General features: G+C 37.5%; 2 protein-coding genes across 2 annotated transcripts; one reads left to right on the top strand and one right to left on the bottom strand.

Annotated features, from left to right (window-relative positions):
• Nucleotides 1–9,097: 9,097 nt before the first annotated feature.
• On the top strand, nucleotides 9,098–16,607 carry LOC137735881 (protein NRT1/ PTR FAMILY 5.2). Its single transcript, XM_068475235.2, has 4 exons — nucleotides 9,098–9,368; nucleotides 11,730–11,947; nucleotides 14,271–14,836; nucleotides 15,613–16,607. The coding sequence occupies exons 1-4, from the start codon at nucleotides 9,242–9,244 to the stop codon at nucleotides 16,505–16,507; spliced, it is 1,806 nt and encodes a 601-aa protein (XP_068331336.2). The 5' UTR covers nucleotides 9,098–9,241; the 3' UTR covers nucleotides 16,508–16,607.
• Nucleotides 16,608–16,655: 48 nt separating this feature from the next.
• LOC137735880 (protein unc-13 homolog) lies at nucleotides 16,656–21,127 on the bottom strand. Its single transcript, XM_068475233.2, has 5 exons — nucleotides 20,373–21,127; nucleotides 19,056–19,943; nucleotides 18,378–18,824; nucleotides 18,104–18,290; nucleotides 16,656–17,989 (listed from the first exon to the last, which is right to left on the bottom strand). The coding sequence occupies exons 1-5, from the start codon at nucleotides 20,982–20,984 to the stop codon at nucleotides 17,010–17,012; spliced, it is 3,114 nt and encodes a 1,037-aa protein (XP_068331334.2). The 5' UTR covers nucleotides 20,985–21,127; the 3' UTR covers nucleotides 16,656–17,009.
• Nucleotides 21,128–21,994: the final 867 nt, after the last annotated feature.

Raw genomic sequence — 21,994 nt, 5'->3', positions numbered from 1 at the left:
CCCGCGTTAGGTCCAAGAGCCCAAAGGACGTGAGCTATGCGACTTGCCTAGCACTGCGCCCTAGTGCCTCAATCTGCAGCCCCAGCTGCACAAGCTGCCCTTGGCTCTAGCCAAGCTATGCAGCTCAAGCAGTGGTCCCTACCATAACACCTCATTGGCCCATGCTGAGATGACTCCTGGCCCTTGCTAGCCGATGTGCCGCACCACCCCGATAGTTGCCCCGTGACAGCACTATCCAAGAAGAAGACGAGAAAAATTTAACTTTTCTTACCTATGTGCGGTGCGGAGAAGACAAAGCAAACAACGAAAGACGATCCTTTGCACGGGCATAATATATAAGATTGCTAGAGGAGGGGGAACAAATATTCTCTAAGCTTTCTCTCTCTTTTAAGGTAGAATAAATTGCTCTCCAAAGTTGATTTAATAATCCACTTAAGGTGGACTTAAATAGGCTTTGAGAGAAATTTATTTCTCTTTCCTAGAATGATCTAATTTCCAATTAAAGAGGCAATCAACATCAAAATAGGAAGCAGTCCTAACTTTCCAGAAGCAAGAAAATCTCTACACCCGTTGCCCTTTTCTGTGAGCAGCCCAACATGTGTGGGGGCATTTGTGGAGCCAAAAATAATCAAGAGGTAACACGTGGATTTTTGGGTGAAAATGACAAAATTACCCTCAAGGCACATCGGAATTCCTACGCGCGAGCAGTGGACAAACATCCCACAATCAAGTCAAAAGTGCCCAAAATAGGTATTTATTCAAAACCTATTTCATCCATCTTTTCCACAAGGTAACCCCCAAAACATTCCTTTTAACTTATGTTAATTGGCTAATTAATGGATTTATTACCTAATCAATCCATTAATTACCAATTAAACTATCAATCACAACCAAAAAATACACTAGAGGCCGGTTACCTTCTCTCCCAAGGGGACCGGCCATGCATTATATATTTGATCTCATTTTCTCTAAAAAGCTAGGTCGTCACTCTTGCTAAACACTCAAAATTCTCCAAACACTTTTCCCTCAAAATTCTAACTTTGGCATCGGAGGTTATTCAGCCAAAGCCCCCCCCCAATTCATCGTGGGCGCGTGAGGCTCTTGGCCTTGACCTAAGATGTTATTTGTTTTGTAGGTGTAATTTTGTCCAAGAATAAGGAGGAAGAAATTTGCATCCACAACAGTCACTCTTTAAATTTAGAGAGCAACTATTCACTTGCTAAATATTGAAAAAACAATAAAACTCAAAGGTGGACCCTTGAGCAAGGAGAAAAGGAAGAGACAGAAGGTTGTTTAAAAATGACTGGGTTGTGTTTGAGTTGTTAATAATAAAATATTCAAAGTTTGTTAAAATATAGTGTTGTTAGAGATAAAAGTTAAACTAAGTAGCAAAAATAGTTTTTGACCACTGTTCACTCGTTAATTTATCAAAAATTTAGAGTTTCTCTTGGAGATGCTTATGCTCTCTCCTCCTCTATTAGTTTATAGAGTGACTTTTCACAATGTTAATTGAGGGATTTGTTTATAGAGTCTCTTGGAGCAAGGTTTTGTTCCTTTTTTTGCTAAAATAGCTACCCTAAATTTTTTAGAGTGTCTTGGAGATGTTGTTGATAACTATTTGTTTTCAATTTTCACTTTTTATATTTTTACATTTTTCTGAAATTGAGAGCTAGTTTCTTTGGTTGTTCGTTAATTGTTTTAGTTTTCAGTTTTCATATGACAAAACATTGTTAAAGCATCTCCGAGAGATTCTTTAATTTTTTGTTAAATTCACTAGCGATCAATGTGAAAAAAAAAACTATTTTAGCTATAAATTTTCAATTAACATCTCTAACAATACTCAATATTTTATTAATTACCCAAATTTTGGAAAGAAAGATAAATTATTTATTTACGACCATTCAAGAGAGACCACATTTTGTGAACAACATTTAAACCATCTCTCTAACAGAGGTGGGCAAAAGTAAGTTCCACCTCTACGAGAGAGATGGTTTAAATGTTGCTTACAAAATGTGGTCTTTCTAATAATTTTTTAACATTTAGCTTTTGTTTAGTTTGTCTCTCATCCTCTATAAACTAAAAGCAACTATTCACTATGCTAAAATATAGAGTCCTTTAAAGAGTCTCTTGAAGATGCTCGATTCGTTTGTCAAAAAAATATTATTATGATTCGAAGAAACTCAGTTTGTAGTTTGAAGTTTAACCCAAACTATAAGGACTAACCCGATCCAATCCCCTTCAGCCCATTTAGTTAATGGCTTAAGACGTTATTGAGATTGAGGGTCAATTTGAGATTGTTCTGTTTTAAAAAAATAAAATAAAATTTAAAAAAAAAAATTGTTTCTGTTGTACTTTGAGAATAATCAGCTAAAAAAATAAACCAGTTGAGCGTTTGATAAATCTTAATGTAAAGGTGATATAATTGCATATAGTGACAAAAATGGACATGATAGAGTGCGTGATGACGACAACAAACGTGGCAAGGGCATTAGTTGTGATGGTGGTGAGGGTGCCAATAAAAGGTGTGATGGTTGGGCTCAGAGGTAAAAAATGATGGAGAGGTGGCCACAACAAGATCATGGCGGCTGTGGCTGTGGTTATGATGGCAACGTTGGTAGTGGCAGTTGTGTTTATGTGGTGGTGGTGGCAATGACGACAATGTTGGTAGTGGCAGTTGTGGTTGTGGTACGTAGTAGTTGTGGCAGGTATAGTTGTGATGGTGGTTGTAGTCGTGGTGGTGATGGTGGCACAATTGTGGTGTGGTTGTTGTAACAATGGTAGTGGTAATGGCATTGGTCATGTAAGAGATTAGAGTTCGTAGTGGTAGGTGGTGGTCACATTGTTATCCAAGGATAAAATGTGTCTAGAAGGATAAATAATATTAATTTTATAATTAATGAGCGTATTGGAGGTTATTTTTACAAGCTATTGTCTAGAGGTCATTGCTTTTAAAATAAGAAAAATATTTTATTTTTATCAAACATTTTTTTACTGCTTAACTTTACAACGAAGTAGTTTTTAGTAAAAAAAAAAAAAAAAAAAAAAAACAATACCAAACTGGGCCTGAGTCCAGTCTAGCACACTTTTGTTATGGATGACAACAAGATGGAGCGTCGAAGCACATTGTTGTTTTAATGAATAAAATATATGTGACTTTCCATACTTTGTCGAAAATTTAATTAGGTTGCTTTTTAAAGCTTTTGTCTAAAGATCATTGCTTTTAAAATAAGCAAAATATTTATTTTTACCAAATATTTTTTTACTGCTTAACTTTAAAATGAAACAGTTTTGGTTAAAAAAAAAAAAAAAAGAAGCAAAGTGGGCCTCTGTCCAATCCAGTACACTTAGGGTGTGTTTGTTTCCCTTCACTAGCCCTCATTGGACTGGACTAGACTAATAGTTAGTCCAGTCCCATGTTTGTTACTTCATGGGACTAGCTTTAATGGGAGTAAGTCGGACTTGCCTCGACTAAGGACCGTGCTAGATGGTCTTAGCGAGAGACGTCGCGAACCATGGGACTAGCTAATCCATTCGATCGCTCTCTGCTCCCGTCCTCTACTCTCCTCTCTGCTCGCGTTCTCTACCTCTCCTCATCCCCAACCCTGAATCATGAACAAAGAACTCGATTCGAACTTCAATCGGAGAACTCACGAGCTCCATCGTTCGATTCACCTCCACTCAGACCAAACTCATCGGTCGCGCCCTCTGACCCAGAAAACAAAGAAATGAAGAACTTGGGCACAAACTGCATCTTTTTCCTTTCCCACCTCATTCCCGCGGCTGAGGAATAAAAGCAGAGAAACGGACAACCACCATAGCCCACCCCATATCTCCGAAAGAAACAATTCACAAGGCATAAGCTCTAAACAACATAATCCCCCACACCACAGCTTTAAGCCTAAGCACTTCTCTACCCTCTCCCAGAAAGTCCTCGAGCCCTCAATTCCAACGCCTCACAATCACCACCAGGATCCGAGAACGAACTCTGAAATTTCAACTCATTCTGTTACCCGCAGCTCTAGCACCTGCGCCATGCCGTTTTCTTTGAGGCAAAGCAAAATAAATACAAAGTTTCAAACTTTGAAAAATAAGGAGGCCAAAGTAATTTGAGGTGGATTGGAAGAAAAAAGGGAGTTGGGAGAAGACAGAGGTACAGAGAAAGGAGGTAAACAATGGGCGGAGAAAAAGAGAGGTTTAGACAGAGAGAAGATGTCGAATAAAAACAAAAAGAGTTGAAGAAGATGATTCTAGAAAGAAGAAAAAAGGTAAAATATTATAAAATATTAGTATTTGATTAAATTAATAATAAAATATTAAAAGATATAGATTATATAATATAATACTAGGGTTCTGCTTCTTAGTCCGACACTGCATCAAATGCTTCATTAAGTCAGTCCAACTTAGTCTATTCTAAGTCAGTCCAGCTTAGTTCTTGAAGCTAGTCTAGTCCAGGATAGTCCGGTGCAATAAACACCCCCTTATATTGACAATAGGATGGAGCGTGAAAGCACATTGTTGTTTTAATCAAACAAAATCTATGTGATTTTCCATACTTTGTGTTGACAATTTAATTTTTTATGTTTAAATACTTGTAAAATTAAATTAACAACATAAAATTTGAAAAAAAGTAACAAAAAAATTGAGGCTAAAATAGTTGTTTGATATTTAATATAGCTAAGGTTCTAACTTTAGCACTACATCGTCGGAGAAAAAAATAATTTGGTGATCAAAAATTTGTTCAGTGGGCCTATTTTATCATTTGACTCCATAACATTAAAGATACATGCCATATTGTAAATTGCTTTTATGGTGGAATATTAATTTTTATCTTGGTATTTAAGCAAGTTGGCCCACATATGAAGGTTGAAGTCTAACGATCAAACGTGCTTCATATGACCCATTCATATTGTCTACAAAGTAAGTTTGAGAATTTGCCACATGTCAAAAGGTGTCTTGAGAGTAAATCTCACATTACAAAAGATTGTTTAGTAATTTTATAGTAAAACCTAACTTTCTTCATTTATAATGGTTGATGTGTCTCTTCAAATAATTAATACCCATTATATATATTAAAACTAGCCATTCATGAAGAATTGTTATATTAAAACTAGCCATTCATGAAGAATTGTAAATTTGTTGAATAACATAATGCATGTCGCTTAAGACAAAAAGGATTGGATGGCTGGTTGAAATGCAATTTTGATGGGGCCTGGGAGGAGCAAGATTGTGTAGGGGGAGTGGGTGTAGTACTACAAAATGAAACGGAAACGTTTGTGGCTGCGATGACGTTGAAGATGGTTGGATTTCATCGCCGCTGCAGGTTAAGATGGAAGCAGCGAGAATAGCGGTGATGTTTGCACGGGAAGCGTCTACAAGGTAGGTGGAATTTGGAGGTGATGCGCAACTGGTCCTTGCTGTGTTAAATTTGAAGGCAGTGGAGTGGATGATAATTCTCCGTTGGGGCATGTGGTGAATGATGCTCGGTATTTTTTGCGTACAATTCCTCACATAAAGCTCACTTGCACTAGATGGGAGGGACAGGTATATAAGGTGGCTCACAGATTAGCAAGATTGTGATTGTCTTTGGAGCAACAATTAGTTTGGCTTGAGAAATCACCTGATGTAATCACTGATCTCATGGTTAGGGATAATACTTCTTTGTAATTTTTTGGTACATGATGCTTTTTTTCCCTTCGACCGGATTGAAATCCCCAACAAGGTTTTTGTCGAAGCTCATCTAATTGCACCCTATCCTCCAATTTATACGTATTCGTTTAATGTACCAATTAATATCGTACTTGTTCTAAAAAAACAAAAGGGATCGTCATATTTTGTGAGAAATGTGAACTACTTGCAGAGTTCACTCCATATTGAATTTCAACTCAAATCGTCTAAATTTCAAGTTTTATTTCTGAAATATTAGTCAAATAAAAAATGATTGAGAAATTTAATTATGTTCAAAGAACATGGAAATTTTATCATGCAAATCAAATGGATAAAATGGAGACTTCAAAAATAAGACGATAAGAATATAAAATAAGTCCCGCAACTAGTCTCAATTTCTTGTAACAAGTGAGAATCCCTCTCCTTAAAGATCCTATAATATAATGACCGCTAAATTACATCAAATGCAAAATCATAGACCATTATTCAACTACCAAAATGTACCATAACTTGCGCCACAATTCTGTAAATATAATCCAATCGGCGGCTTCCTTAATCATATTCAAAACAAAGAAGTATCTGCTACTTGAGTTCAAATTTATTTGTTCAAAAATTGAACCGTTGGTTCGAGTTCCTTTGTTCAAATTGAACCGTTGGTTCCAGTTCCAATTATAACCAATCACTGCCTTCAACCAAATTTTTTCCACTACTTCGAGAGATTTTGCTGTGTACTAGCAACATAAGGTATATGCATTATATGTCATAATATAAGTAGAGAAAAATATATTTTAAAGTAGAACATATCAACTATGTCGTTCATAATGTGTTTCATTACCACTTCGAATTTCTTCTCCTTTATACTTATAAAATTATTCCAACACCACCTCCTTCCCTGTCCCCAACTCCCCCGATGCAGCCCCTTCTCCCAACTTCATACCATTGCCGCCACCTCTCCCCCTCCTGTCTTCCTCTGTACCACTCATTATTAAAAAACCAACAACTGCATATTCTCAGGCTCACAAAACTGTTCAACTTTCAGTTGTTAATTAACTGGAAGCCACCAGAGCTGTTATATATTGAATAGTTTAGAGGGGTTTAATAGCTGATTTCAATTATTCAAATCTGAATTTTCATTTTTTTAATTTGAATGGTTGACTAGAATTTTTTTTTTTTTTTTTTTTTAATGTGTAAAATTCACAATTTAATTCATATATAAGGTATACAGAGTGAAACTGTTTGGACATTGACACAAAATTAACATATTTACTGATGATAAACTCTTTAACTTGAAGTAATTATAAATTAATGGGTTAAAGTTTACATAGCATCCTTGCACCTCGAAAAACATCGCATAATACAACTTCTTTGATGGTCCAATGTTGTTAGCATGTTAATCCACATTCTAAAGCTTAAACTTTAAAAACTTAGTTGAACATTAGCAAAATTCATCATACTTTTTATGAGCAGACGTATCTAAATATTTGTATTATTTTTTCCCACATAATTAATCGCTTACTAAACGTTCAGACATATCACTGATTAAATTCATTCACAAGAGGGAACACAACATTATACACACACAGTAGATACAGGATCACAGGTTAGCAATCATTCTATAATATATTTGTAGTAGAACCACCGTAAGGTGGTTCAGTTGTTGGGGATGAATTCCAGACCCGTATTCTATACAGCGTATCCTGGGTTTGATTTCTGGCACTAGTGAATCACACGATGGTAGTTAGGGAAAAGTTGAAATCCCTTCATGAGTCTTTCCGACCCTCGAAAATGTGGATTGCATAGGCAAAGTCACTAGATGGTCTCATTAATATATATATATATATATGTATATATATATGTATGTATATGTATATATATATGTATGTATGTATTGAGAACTTTAACAAAAAGTTTCCAGTATTGTTCATTTTAACGAAAAACCACATTTTTACATTAAAAAGCCAATCATAATACTATTCACTTTACCTTTTATTTTGTGATACTCCAACTACTGTGGTGAATATATATGCTTGCACTGCGCATGAAGAATGTGTTATAAATAGGTCAAAGTTAGAGAGATAACCTTTTTAATGGTAGGTGCGAGGTACATGTAAAATGTCACACTAAAACTATAGCACAAGAGGATAACAAATAAAAAACAAAGGAATAGATGATGCTACTGATCTTTTCTCTCGCTCTCTTCTTTTTATATTTTCTATCACTTGAAAACATACGGAGTGCTCTATTTATAGAGCAACTCCAAACTGATGCATTAACTGCTCATTGAAGTTTACAACACTTCCTTTGACAATACAACCTCCATGCATTTACAAATTCAATTTTACTCTGCATGGGCATTGAAAACTTCTACCAATGCTGGAAAACTTCTATCAATGTAGTGTGGGCATTCATTACCCACCAGTCTTTTCAACAGTATGCATTATCTGTTACATTATTAGATATATCAATTAATTGTATATTTTTTAAGTCTGTAATTGAATGAATATATCTTAACGTATATATTTACGGCATGAAGAATGCAAATCATTTACGGCGTGAATCGGCAAAACTTTGTTTAGGCTGGCCACTTTTTCAGAGTAATACTACCAAACAACGTGATATTTACGTACAATCTATTAACTAATAATTTTCAACGCCACATGCTTTGATTAAAGTTCCTTCTGCCGATTGGTTTCGGGATTGGAATCTCGAGTGTGGTATTGACTACTGAGGATTTTTTTATGTTTAGCTTAAGGATGAGTGAGATAGTTACGAAAGGGTATAAGAGGCTTTTTAACATGTACGACAATTGACAGGGAGTGTCAACTATTCATTTAACTATACAAATAATAACAAGTGCTCAATGATAACAACAAAAAAAAAGTGATAAATGACTCTGGTGGATTTTCTCTTCAACGCTACTACGTTTCGAAATTAAACTTTTCTCTTTTTCCTTAAAGTTTATTAGAGTAATAATGTAACATTGCAGTAACAACAACAACAACAAAAAAAAAAAAAAAAAAAAAAAGCATAAAAACAAAGAGTAGTAATAGGCATCACACTTTGGTCACAGATTAATCTTCTTCTCACGTAATCCTGGTATGAATAAGACGGTTGCATACTTTTATTTTTTCCGTCTCTAACCACGTCAGCACTTAATGGAGAAATTAACAGAAAAACTAACAAAGTTTTGACATTGGCACAAATTCATAAAATGAGGTATGACATTGTCAATTTTAAAAGATGATGTATGAAAGTGTCGTGATACCAATAGTTGAGGTAGTTTTTTGTAATTTACCTACACATTTTGATGAGTTAAGAGGCCAATAGTCATAAATTTTTAGTTGAGTGACCATTACTCCAATTGCGTTAAAGTTAAAGGGTCATTGCTACAATTTTCTCTAATATAAAAATGCTTCAAGTAGTCTAACCCGACAGCGCAGTATTCAATTTGAGGTCTGTGTAAAAAGGTCAACTAAGCAAGTGAAGAATAAAACCGAGAGCTCTAGCCTCTGCTCTAGCTGCAGAAGCTAACTACTAGTTCTTGTGCTGCCAAAGGAAAACAAGTAAGCTAGGGATAATGGAAGGTGAAGAAGCTGGGCAAAGGAGGGTTGATGGGTATACACAAGATGGGACTGTGGATCTCAAAGGAAACCCCGTCCTCCGATCCAAGAGAGGGGGATGGAATGCTTGCTCTTTTGTTGTTGGTACGTATAACTTATCTCCCTCTCTTCTCCTTCAACACTCTCATGCTTCAAAGGATTATAGAGCCTATTTGTCTATAGTCATTAGTTGCTCCATTCTCAGAAATCTCAAGGTCGGCCTTATAGGTGGTAGGTGACTCCATGAAACTTGGAGGGGATTCGAAACTAATATATCCCTCCTGCTCTGATGTTTTAGTGGGCATGAGTCCTCAATACAGACTTAGAAAGTACGTCCTAAATAGGTCTTTCTTTAATGGTATGACTAACACAGACTCAGAGAGTACGCTTTAAATAGGTTTTTTTTCTAATGGTATTTATCTTCTCAATATTCGAAGATGATCCAAATTAAGCTCGGATTGCTCTTCTCCACTTCTCCATTAGCAGTGATTTACTACTTTGGAATATGTTCAGAGAGACCATAGTTACAGAGAATTCACTAATTCTATGCCTGAAAATGCACACGCAGAAGAAGAAACTAAAACGTTAGTTACATACATAGTTTTGCTTTAACCTTTCATTAGGTTACTGGTTGACAAGCTAAAATTGTGCATTATTTATTTTACAGTTCACTGATCTGGCCCTTGAACGAGGGTCTACCCACTGCCCAACGGAATATGATTCTCTCCTTCTTTTTGTTCCCACCTCTCCAATTTGAACAGTCACCGTTAATCACATCAACATCTTATATTAATTTTTTTTATATAAAAAAAAGAAAAACAAAATAGAGAATATGAGAGGAGGTGATGAAATGAGATGGAAAGATGAGGGAAGAGAATCTTAATCCCTGCACAACTGACACCCATGTATCTCAGTCCATACTTTCATATTAACTACAGTTTCATTTTCTCCTCTCAGCTGCATATTAAATTCGCAATATTTATTTCCCTTCTCAGTTTTAAGTCAAACGTGGTTGGCCAACACTAGCATCGATGAGGAAATGCTGAGAGTACTTTTAAAGTGGGATTCTACGTAGATGTTTGATACTTTTGTGTTTAATATCAATTTTCATACTAATATTATAAGATATTATGTAAAAAATATAAAGTGATAGAGTTTATAGAAAGTCACACCTTTGAAAGCGGTCTCATTAGTATGTCACTTGCATCAATAAGTGAATTGTTTCGTATCAATTTTTTTCCTCTACACAATTATGTTTACTTTTGGCCTTCTAATTGAAAGAAAAAAAAAAGTGTGCAGAGAGAGAAAAAGATATGCTGATATTATTTTTCTTTGCATTTACACTGGTCGACCCATCTCTCTCTCACTCGTTCATACACAAGTAAGTATATGCACATACATTGAAAAAACCATAAAGTCTCAACGGTTAATACACTGAGATTCGATGTTAAATTGTTCATTTTACTAATATCGTTTGTATCAAAAACACATGCACACAAAAGAAACCTTGCACCTGCCATAATGTCATAGGTTATTCACATGTAGGATATAGAATCCTTCTTTATATATTTGCTCTTCTCTTTTGTCCGGCCACGTTCATGGAAAATACAACTTGACATCATTACACCACAAGTTAAACCTACAATTATTTAAATGAAACATGCACACTAATCAATCTTAGCCGCTGAATCAAATAGATATATCTCTATAGATATTTAAAGATATATTGCTTTAGAGATTCAAAGCAAATTGTTAATGGCAGTCAGTTTGATATTTCAAACAAACAATACCTACTGCTTTAGATATTTATTTTGTATTCAGCTATCTACTCGGTCAGTCAAAACAAGCAAATCCATTAACACACTCCAAAAAAAACCCTAAGTAGATAATATTCACATGCACAGAATGCAGTACCACTCTGTTTTCCACCTCATATCTACTAGTTTTTTTTTAGTATTCACGGGTGTTGAATTCTTGGGGACTAAATTTTTCTTGTTAGATTTTTAACTGCATATTCAATTCTCTATCTATTCATGCTATCCACCGAAATATAATGAAATTGTGACATATCACTATACTCTTCCCAATTAAATCTTGATAGTTAGATCTTTAGCTGCATAACCAGCTATTCTTTTATTTGATGCATACAATATACCGAAACAAAATTTTCGTATATCAATATCCATGCATACCCAACTTGCCCTTTATTATATGCAATATTGAATGCCCACCAATCGTCAAATTCAGATATGAATTGAATTTGATAGCTAGATCCTTGTAACTGTATAATCAACCATTCGTTTATTAGATGCATACCATGCACCGGAAATAATTTTCGCCTATCCATTCATACCCTACTTGCACTTTATTACATGCAATATTGAATGCCCACCAGTCATTGAATTGTGTGTGTAACCCTTATGCTTCCCCATTGATTTGGTTTGACTTTATAATATTTTCATGCAGTGTATGAGGTGTTTGAACGCATGGCATACTATGGAATATCGTCCAACTTGATCTTGTATTTGACAAAGAAGCTTCATCAAGGCACTGTCACGTCTGCTAATAATGTAACCAACTGGGTTGGCACCATTTGGATCACTCCTATTTTGGGCGCATATGTCGCCGATGCTCATCTCGGTCGTTATTGGACATTCCTCATCGCTTCCCTAATCTACCTATCGGTACGTATGCCCTTCAAACTTCAACGTACTTCAGTTATCTCTGTCAAAACTGCACTGGCTAGTCCAATTTCTACCATCGTTTCAAACTTAAAAGCGCCGATATTATACTAATTAAGTCCAATATACATGTTATGTAATACTAATCTGAATCATACATTTTGAATAAAAGCACATGAACTTTGATTTAAATTCACAATCGATTGATGTGAGGTTACTGTCTAACAAGAGAACATTTCTTAAAATGAAACTTCTGGCTCACAACATAGATTGTCGTAGTGAATAAGACTTTTCTCTTCAACACAGCTTCACACTTTCAAACCTTCATCCAATCCTTTAGTTTAACTTAGTAATAATATTAGTTGTAAACAATATATATATTTAGTATCAAATTAAGTTGCCATACAAATGTTTATACTTTATATTGTCATATTCAACTCAGTATGATATATTATCAAACCGTGAATCCGGATCATATTTTAAACAAAGATTCACTTTATTCTTATTTTAACAGTCTAACAAACCTAACAAATCAGACAATTGTCTAGAAAGAAACTATTTTCAATTATTTAGTAATTTAGTATGAAAAATCCCGTACTTGAATAAATAATGGGTAATTATTAATTAGGGTAGAAAATTGCAACAACATGCATATATATTCCATTACAGGTGTTTTCAACGAACCGTTTATTATATTAGTGCAGAACTGACGTAGGTCCTACACCAAACCAATTGATCAATACATAGTTGATCACAATTTAATTATTAATTACGGAACTATCTCACAATTTAAATTATATTAGATAATTATTGAGATTAATTAATGGTAAACTTCAAACTTTGGATATATAGATCGAGAAACTAATGAATCACATTGGTCAGCAATACTTGGATTACTGATGTGTGAAAGTTTGACTTGGAAAATCTGTTTTTATACGTAAGGTTAAGGACGTCCTTGTCATCTAGAGTGTTGATGCCACAACTTGACTTTTCTATCTTCAATTTCTCTGGCCGGCGCCGGTACCAGTCTACGTCCTCATCCACATCTGGGTCTTTGTCTACGTCTACGTTTTAGCCTCTTTATTTCTTGTACGTCCCTCTAGTCAACTCCACATGTCCACAAAAACATATGCATGCGGATCTGGTCCAAATTACAGTTTACTGGTATTAATTTTTATTCTTTGATCTTCTTCAATTTATTTGATACGAGATCGAAAATTTAGAAGAGTTTGTGGAAAGTAAAAAAATGTACGTGGATAACACATTCTAAACACTAAAAGCTTTTTTTTTTTTTTTCCCAAAGTCTAAGGCTCTGATTGGTTTTGTTTTTCACTAAAAACTACTTCACTTTAAATTAAGCAATAAAAATGTTTGGCAAAGCTAAAAATATCATGCATGTTTTAAAAACAATAAGAGGCAGCAACTTTTACAAGTAGTTTGCAGGTTAATTTTAAAAGGTTCTTTCATAAAAAACGGAGTTGAACATTTAGTAAATATTTTTAATTTCTGTAACATCCTTATTAGTTTTTAAATGACATTAGTTATCCTTCTATAGACATTTTATCTCTTGGAGAACAAAGTGATTGCCACCACCTAACATCACCCCCGCCATTAGCACCACCTTCATTGTCACCACCGCTGTCACCACCACCACCACAAATACCACAACGTAACATCACCATTGCCATTACTAGAAAACCATCATTGTTGCAACCGCCACTACCACAACCACAACTGTCACCATTGTTACCTTTGAACCCCGACCACCACACCTCATTATTGGCACCACTACCATATTTCTACCATTATCGCTGCCAACATTGCCACTGTCGCCACCACCATCATCACCGCCGTTGTCACCACCACGTACAATTACAACCACCACCATTGTTCCATTGCCACCGCGAATGATGCCGCCACTGCCATCATCTTTGAAACAATCATAAAAAAATAGTATTTCTGGCAGATGGATCAGGACGTACAAAAAAAAAAAAAAAAAAAAAACTAATTGGTTGTGACATCTGATTGGGGTCAAACGCAATCAACAATATTAGTTCATGACAGTTGCTATATCTTGTTGAAAACATTAATTAATTATTTAGGCAGCAGTTTTGATGTCTGTTTGAATTACTGTCATATAATGTTATTATTCTACTCAAATTATACACGTATTTGTCTTCTTTTTTTTTTGTTAATATACTTTAAAAGTAGAACATTCAACAATGTCGTTTTTCATATTGGAGCATGAGAATATTAAACGGTACATGATAATGTTCCCGATACAAGAAATATGGTTGTTAATTAACAAATTTTGAATAATTTGCAGGGAATGTCTGTATTAACTCTAGCAGTTTCCCTTCCTTCCCTCAAACCACCTCCTTGCCTAGATCCCCATGTGGAAAACTGCAAGAAGGCCTCCACACTCCATTTAGCCGTGTTCTATGGGGCCCTCTACACTCTTGCCATTGGAACAGGTGGGACCAAGCCCAACATCTCAACCATTGGAGCAGAACAATTTGACGATTTTGACCCCAAGGAGAAGAAATATAAGCTTTCCTTCTTCAACTGGTGGATGTTCAGCATCTTCTTTGGGACACTCTTTGCCAACACGGTGCTTGTCTACATTCAGGACAATGTGGGCTGGGCCTTAGGATATGGGCTTCCAACTCTTGGGCTTCTCTTATCTGTTTTGATATTCTTAGCTGGCACACCATTTTATAGGCACAAGGTGCCAAGTGGAAGTCCCTTCACAAGGATGGCTGAGGTCATAGTGGCTGCATTGAGGAAAGGAAGTGTGACACTTCCTATTGACCCTAAGGAGCTCCATGAGCTTAACTTGGAGGAGTATGAAAAGAAGGGAAAATTCAGGATTAATTCCACACCAACCCTAAGGTTTGTGTATATACATTTCTTTTAAGCTATTGCTTTGCTTATACTATCTTGTCTACTATTAGGGACGTAACTACATGGAGGGCTAAACGAGCAACACAAAAGCCCAATATACTTTTTATGTTCTAAACTTTTGTACGTGAGGATATATACCTATTCAATTTAACTCTAACTTGGCACAAACTTCTACCCTAACACAACACAGCCAAGTGTTTCCACATTGTTGTCATCCTGGTTACGCCCATAACTACCACATTAATGTTGGTTTATGCATTGAAAATGAATTTCACACACGGTTTTTCCACGTACACATTTATGTTTATTTCTAGTCATTGGAATGAATAAAAATCAAAGAAAAATCAATGGACAAAAATAATCAAGGGTGTGCAGAAAGAGAAAAAGGTCATGTGATAATCATTTTCCTTTAGACATTTGACATTCTATATGTTGATGTTGAGCTTAAAATATATTTCAATGCAGTATACATATAAATTCTAGACCTTGTACAATTACTAATCTTAACGGGTGGGTTGGGTTAGGTTAACGGGTCGGGTCTAAAATATCAGGTCTAGTTGTGACTGTAGAGTAAGCCTTCAAGTTAGCCGGCTCTTTTATGAAGATTGTGAATTGTTATTGGCACTCTAAAAATCTCATTTGGCACTCCAAGCTTTCTATAATTAGAAAGAAAAATTAAGGAGTGTAGATTGAGATTTTCGGATTGTTAATAACAGTTCCCATGAAGATTTTGATTTTTGTCATTAATGTGTACATTCATGTAGGTTTCTCAACAAAGCTGCTGTGAAAACAGGCTCAACTAGTCCATGGATGCTATGCTCGGTAACCCAAGTAGAAGAGACCAAGCAAATGCTAAGAATGATTCCAATCTTGGTAGCCACATTTGTACCAAGCACTATGGTTGCACAGATTAATACCCTATTTGTCAAACAAGGCACAACCCTCGATCGATCACTCGGAAGCTTCAAAATCCCCCCTGCAAGTTTAGCCGCATTTGTGACCCTCTCCATGCTTGTAAGCATCGTGCTCTATGACCAGTTCTTTGTCAAGATCATGCGAAGAGTGACCAAAAACCCTAGAGGAATCACTCTCCTTCAAAGAATGGGAATTGGAATGGTTTTCCACATTTTGATTATGGTCGTTGCATCTCTAACAGAAAGGTACAGGCTTCATCTTGCGAAGCAACATGGAGTAGTCGAGAGTGGAGGACAAGTTCCGATCACTATATTCGTTATACTTCCTCAATTTGTGCTTATGGGAACAGCTGATGCTTTTCTAGAGGTTGCCAAGATTGAGTTTTTCTACGATCAAGCACCAGAAAGCATGAAGAGTCTTGGGACATCCTTTGCCATGACCACTTTAGGAATGGGAAACTTTATTAGTAGTTTCCTTCTTTCAACAGTTTCTCACATAACCAAAAAGCATGGCCACAAAGGATGGATTCTGAACAACCTTAATGTTTCTCATCTTGATTACTACTACGCATTTTTCGCGGTACTAAACATCTTGAACATTATTTTCTTCTTGTTTATGACTAAGATGTATGTGTACAAGGCTGAAATTTCAGATTCAATAGAAGTGCTCACAGAAGAACTGAGGGAGACAACGTATAAGGCATCCAACGAAGGCGATTCAAGAAATAGGCCAACTAATAAGTGACTTAAAGGGTGACCCTTGTTATTGTTCTTAGCTTTGTGTATGTTTGATTGTACTACAAAATTGTCAATGAAATAAGAAAAATAAAATATAAACATCTGAACATCTGAATAGAAACAGCTCTTGAATCTGTTTAGCTTTTGCAAACAAATTATGGTGTAAAAATATATTAAGAGTTGATTTGTTTTGCGAAAAATGACCTTCACAAACTCCATTTGCGCACAACGGCTATGATACAATACAACAATGTCCCAATTGGGGACGAGGATTAACAATCAATACCTACCAATCACAATGAAAAATTTGTACAATCATCTCTCTATCGCGATCCCCCGCAATATATTTGGTTTGGCATTGAAAGTTTTGTAGGCTTGGATACAATGCATGCACCCTCTCACATTTCCCTTGAATATTTCTTCTTTAGTCACAACGCCAGAAGTTGGTTCTAAAATGCTCCGTAAATACTTACACATTGGCCTCACATGTACATGAAAAACTATTCCCATCACCTCCTCTTTGCTAGCTGGAATGTCCTTTTCAAGAATTGGTTTGCTGCTTTGTCATTCCTGTGGCATAACACCCTCAATATTGTGTTTGGATCTGATCTGTTCCACCGTCCTGTTGTCGGAGGCATAGGCAGCCTTTGCCCTGATCCCACAACTCCAATCCTACTTTTTTCGCATGTCACAATGCTGAAGTCCTCCACGAGTTGTTCAGTACATTGCCCCATCAGCTCTATCACCCCTTCCGCTATCTCTGCCTCATGTTCCACCACATCCTTAGCTATCAATCCTTCTCCGCAAGTGCAAAAAACACGTTTTAAGCTGTCGAAATCTTCCTGTATCATCTCATGGTAAGTTCGGTAAAACACTCGGGAACTTCCTCCAGCAACTAAAACCATGAGGAATGCTTCGAAAGAGGCCTTCATTACTTCCTTGATCGCTAAGGCCTGAGCTTTGTCGGTGAGAATTGCTCCCAAGAGAGTGAGATTTTGCTTGATAATTCGCAACGCAGGTCTTATTCTTGCATTGGCTACATCATCAACATAAAGGCTCTCGTAGAAGACTGAGTTTGAGTCGAGGAAGATCAAGCGATAGGCAGCGACTTCCGAGACATGTTGGCAGGCCGATTGGATACCTGACACTGCAAATTCAAAGTAGGAAGAGGCATTGCTGTGACTCTTGCGGTTCTTGGCAGGACGACTACGAGGTGTTGAAGGAATGATTCGAGGTGAGAGGGAGAGGTTTTTGTCAAGAGAATGAAGGTGGGGAAGGAGATAATGCAAAGTGTTAAGGCGGATGTAGAGGCGTTGTGTTCCTCTACTCGTTGATGGGCGGGGATGATGACCGTCATTTGTTCCATTTGGGTGAAAACCTTCAGCTCCAATGCTACAAGGGCTAGCTTTTTTCCACAGCTTGAGGAACTTCGAGTCTCGATTGCATCTTGTTAGAGGAGGAAGTGTAGGGATATAACTCTGTTTCGAACCTGAGAAAGAAATATCCCTTGATCAGCACAAAATTTTACCAAAATCTTAATCTTATACCAAAACATAACATGACATCATATTACTGATCCCTAATATGAAATAATGGCTCTTACCACAAGATGCGACAAATGAAGTATATTCCTTGAAGAGATGCTCCAACCCATCTGCAAGATCTTGAACTATATCTTCAGTAATTCCTATTGGAATTTCGAAGAAGTCATCCACGGTTTCCTTGGCCAGTTTCATTAGCTCCTCAGCTGATTGCGCATAAGGTTCCGATTTGGACTTTGGATTCCATGTCTACAACACAAATATCTTGTTCATTTAAGCTCAAATTCAAAAATGGATTTTTATCAAATACGGTTATAAAGCAAGTGTAAAACATACCTCGCTTTCTTTCGCACGGTGAACACACTCTTTCCCTCTCTTTAATCTCTCATGAATCCATCTTTTTAAGAGGTTCATTATGATGGTATCAACTTCATACGGAACCATCTCTCTAACGATTGCTTTGCCGCCATCTTCGCACTCAGCAGAGTCCTCAACCACCATTTGGAGCAGAACCTTTTCTAGTTTTCCTGCCCTTTGCAATATCTCAACTGTCTCACCTGAAAGCGTGGAGACTCCATTTAAGTATTGCTTTAACACAGCTCCATAACAGTTGTGCAGTGTCACAGCCGCGACACCAGCTGCAGTTGTGTGCCATCTCTTGAGTATAGGACTGAAGCTTTCTCTCTCTTTCAAGGCCAACTCCTCTGTCTCTTGAGCTAACTGAAACAACGTATCAGTCACTGCGTTTTCTGCCACTTCAGAGACATTTCCAGCTTCCATAATCTACACAAAAATGTGAAGATGAGAAGCATATCTCTATTACATTTGTACGGTGTAATGGGAAGTGCCTATTGTCACATTGGCATGCTATTTTACCAAACTGTGAAATCATGTCCGGTCTTGATTCACTATTAGATAACATAACATACCGGATATCTGGTTAAAGAACATTTCTTATCTATAATGATAAGTAAGAAGCATGTCAAACAAGCAAATGGGCTGCAGCATATAAACCTTTGCAAAAGCCTGTTTCATAGAAGATCGAATGTAGTAGTCCACGCGGTCACCGGAGTTGTCCACCACCTTTATATCACCTTTCACTCCTCCTCCTCCCCTTTCTGTGATTGTAACATCTTCACCCAAAATCTTGGAGGATGACAAGGCCAAAGGGAGAAGGTTCTCAATTTGGCCAACTGTACCTCTTTGGAAATAATCATGGTACCGAAGCAATTTCTTCTCCGCCCACCCCTGCATTGAGCTCAACACCGAAGACAAAATCTTGACATACAAAGCCTCCCTATCCGGCCTCTTGGCATTGTTCGCCACTTCTGCAAGCATAGCATGAGCAGCACACAAAAGGTCGGGCTCAATCTGTGCGGTTTGCACGTATTGCTGAAACAACACCCATGTAAAGCACACATTGTGTATTGGCCTAGTGATCCCCAAGGTCGACCATGTCTTCTTCATTAGCTCCAACAGTTCATCGACTTCATCTAATACTAATGTCTCATCTCTGATGTCGAAGACTGATTGTAAGAGAGCAACATAGAGGTGGATGTTGAGGGGGTAGCCATCAGCCCAGTGACACACATCTGTTGGAGTTCCGTTGGAGCTACGCCAAGATAAGGAGACTACAGAGTTGCAAAGGGTTCTCATGGTGTCTGAGTTCTTTCCTGTATCTATGGCTTTGGTGTCACCCGCTCTGATGATCTCTCTGAGACGCAAAGCGAATGTGTTGGACTTGTCTAGTGGGATTGAAGGGTGCAGAAGAAGACCAGCTTCGAGGATTTTGAGCTGCCGCTTTTGCCAGTAATGGTACTCGTGGGAGTCGTTGAATTCGGACGGCTTTAGATGTCGAAGGAGTTCTAGTGGGAGGATTATGGTCTCTGCTCGCCTACCCATCTATATTAGGAAGAACATGATTAATTAGAGACCAAATTCAATGTCATTGAACTAGTGCTACATGCATGATGCATCACATTTTCCTACTTCGTAAAATTATTTGTATCATATTTACAGAGCACATCACAAGTCATAAAAGTGAGAGTTGTTTATATAAATGGGGATTATGGGATTTTGAAGAAACTACGGAATGTAACATTCTCAGCAATTATCATTTGTTACAAGTTAAATTAAACAAGATGAGAGTGAGAAACTCAACTTTTACTTTGGGAGTGCAGAATTGTCATGATTTTCGTGCTCATTCTCATCAATTACCTTAAACTTTTACTTTGTGCTAAATTTCATAATTTGCATTCATTAATTAATTATAAAGCAAATGCATGGAACATTTGCATGCATGGAGATATCTAAATTGAAATGAATACGTACTTGGCCTACGAGGGTCCTCATGAGCGTCTTCCGCAGCCGATTATCGCTGCCTTCCGTGACCCTCATCTGCTGCCTCATGATCTCGGCCGACGTCATTGGCCGCCTCGGCCTCGAGGGCGGCAGGGTGTACGACATCCCGGGGGAGCCACTACTATTCGATCCGTTTGGCGAGGAGGGACCTGACCATCCACCATTTCCGGCACCTGAAGTCATCCTCCTCGACGGAGACCGCTTCAGCATCTTCAGCCCGAGCGCCCGCTTCACCCGGCTTGTTGGTGTAGTCACCACCCCGTTTACCTTCGACCCCAATCCCGACCCGCTCCCCTCCCCACCATTACTATTGCTGTTGTTGTTGTTGTTGTTGTTGTTGTTGTTGTTGTTATCTTGGTGGTTGGAGTAGAACACGAGGGCGTTCCGTCCCCCAAAGCCAGGGGATGACCGACATGCCGTGAAGAAGATCTCGTACGTGGTCTCGCGCACCTCATCACGGTCGATGCCCTCGAGCTTGCCGAAGGGCCAGACGAGGTCAGGGTCGGAGTCGTGGTAGTCCGGACGGGGGGCAAGAAGGGAGCTGCAAAGGGACTCGCGGCGAGAGTGGTGGTGGGGTCCCATGGAAGCTGGGGCGGGGGCGGATGAGGGAGAGGGAGATGATGTAGCGGTCGGAAGTCAGATATCCGGCGGAAGAGACAAAACGGGCATTTCTCTTAAAAGAGAGAGGAGAACAAGGAGCGAGGAAATAAATTAGGGAGAGATGCGATTGGTTATGCTGATGCCAGCGGGTTTGTGTTGGGAGAGAGAGAAAGAAGAGAGAGAGAGAGAGAGGGGAGAGAGGAAGGACCCAAATAGGAGGAGGAGGGCTGTTTGTGTGGAGTGTTGGGATATCGGTCGATCGATGGCTTTGCCAACGCTGTTGTGCGAAGAAAACGAGAAGCAATGCGATATAGATAGCAAAGTCGCTTCCGAATATTTGCTGTGTTGCTCCTGCTTCTTAATTTAATATTCTCTTTTAATCATATGAATACTTTTTCCAAATAATTTGGAATACGTCCGTACGTATTGTGACGTGGGAAAAGCTAGCTAGCTAGCTAGTTAGTTGGATTAGGGTGAAATGGAATCTGTTCATCACCAAACAGATTGATCACTAACAATAAAAGCTAGCTAGCTAGCTAGTTAGTTAGATTAGATACTACTTACACTACTCCAGCTCATTGAGAGAAGAATGATTTAGATTCATACACCTACTTGCCAGAAAATTGTTTCCTACATTTGTATTCATTATCTTGTATTTTTTATACTGCAAACCCTAATACATAAAATACTCTAACATAAAATACACTAAATTGCTATTTTTTTTCTAAACACCCCTCGTCAGACTCATGATGATAAAGAACATGAGTTTGCTAAGAATAAAACTGAAGTTAATTGTTGATGTCAATTTGAATGTGAACTTTGATATACTAATGTCGATTGAAGATGAGGCGCAATTAATATTTAATCCAAATCAAGCATAAGCGGCCATTTTTGTCCTCCAAACACTACATTTATAGATGTATTATAGTCTTCGGAAATTTTTAATAATTGTTTTAATGTTTAATAGGTCAAAATATCTAAACCCTTATTTT

This window comes from Pyrus communis, chromosome 13, assembly GCF_041283825.1.
Source record: "Pyrus communis isolate YQ-2024b chromosome 13, ASM4128382v1, whole genome shotgun sequence".
NCBI lineage: Eukaryota > Viridiplantae > Streptophyta > Magnoliopsida > Rosales > Rosaceae > Pyrus > Pyrus communis.
Note: the sequence above shows the minus strand (reverse complement) of the source record. Positions and strands in the feature narration are given on the sequence as shown.

Bases quoted from the DNA above. Each gene is read 5' to 3' on its own strand.
- LOC137735881 (XM_068475235.2), top strand. From the start codon at position 9,242: ATGGAAGGTGAAGAAGCTGGGCAAAGGAGGGTTGATGGGTATACACAA. The intron at 9,369-11,729 runs GTACGTATAACT...ATTTTCATGCAG, and splicing joins TGCTTGCTCTTTTGTTGTTG to TGTATGAGGTGTTTGAACGC. The intron at 14,837-15,612 runs GTTTGTGTATAT...ACATTCATGTAG, and splicing joins AATTCCACACCAACCCTAAG to GTTTCTCAACAAAGCTGCTG.
- LOC137735880 (XM_068475233.2), bottom strand. From the start codon at position 20,984: ATGGGACCCCACCACCACTCTCGCCGCGAGTCCCTTTGCAGCTCCCTT. The intron at 19,944-20,372 runs GTACGTATTCAT...TTCCTAATATAG, and splicing joins TGAGGACCCTCGTAGGCCAA to ATGGGTAGGCGAGCAGAGAC. The intron at 17,990-18,103 runs GTAAGAGCCATT...TTTCTTTCTCAG, and splicing joins TTCATTTGTCGCATCTTGTG to GTTCGAAACAGAGTTATATC.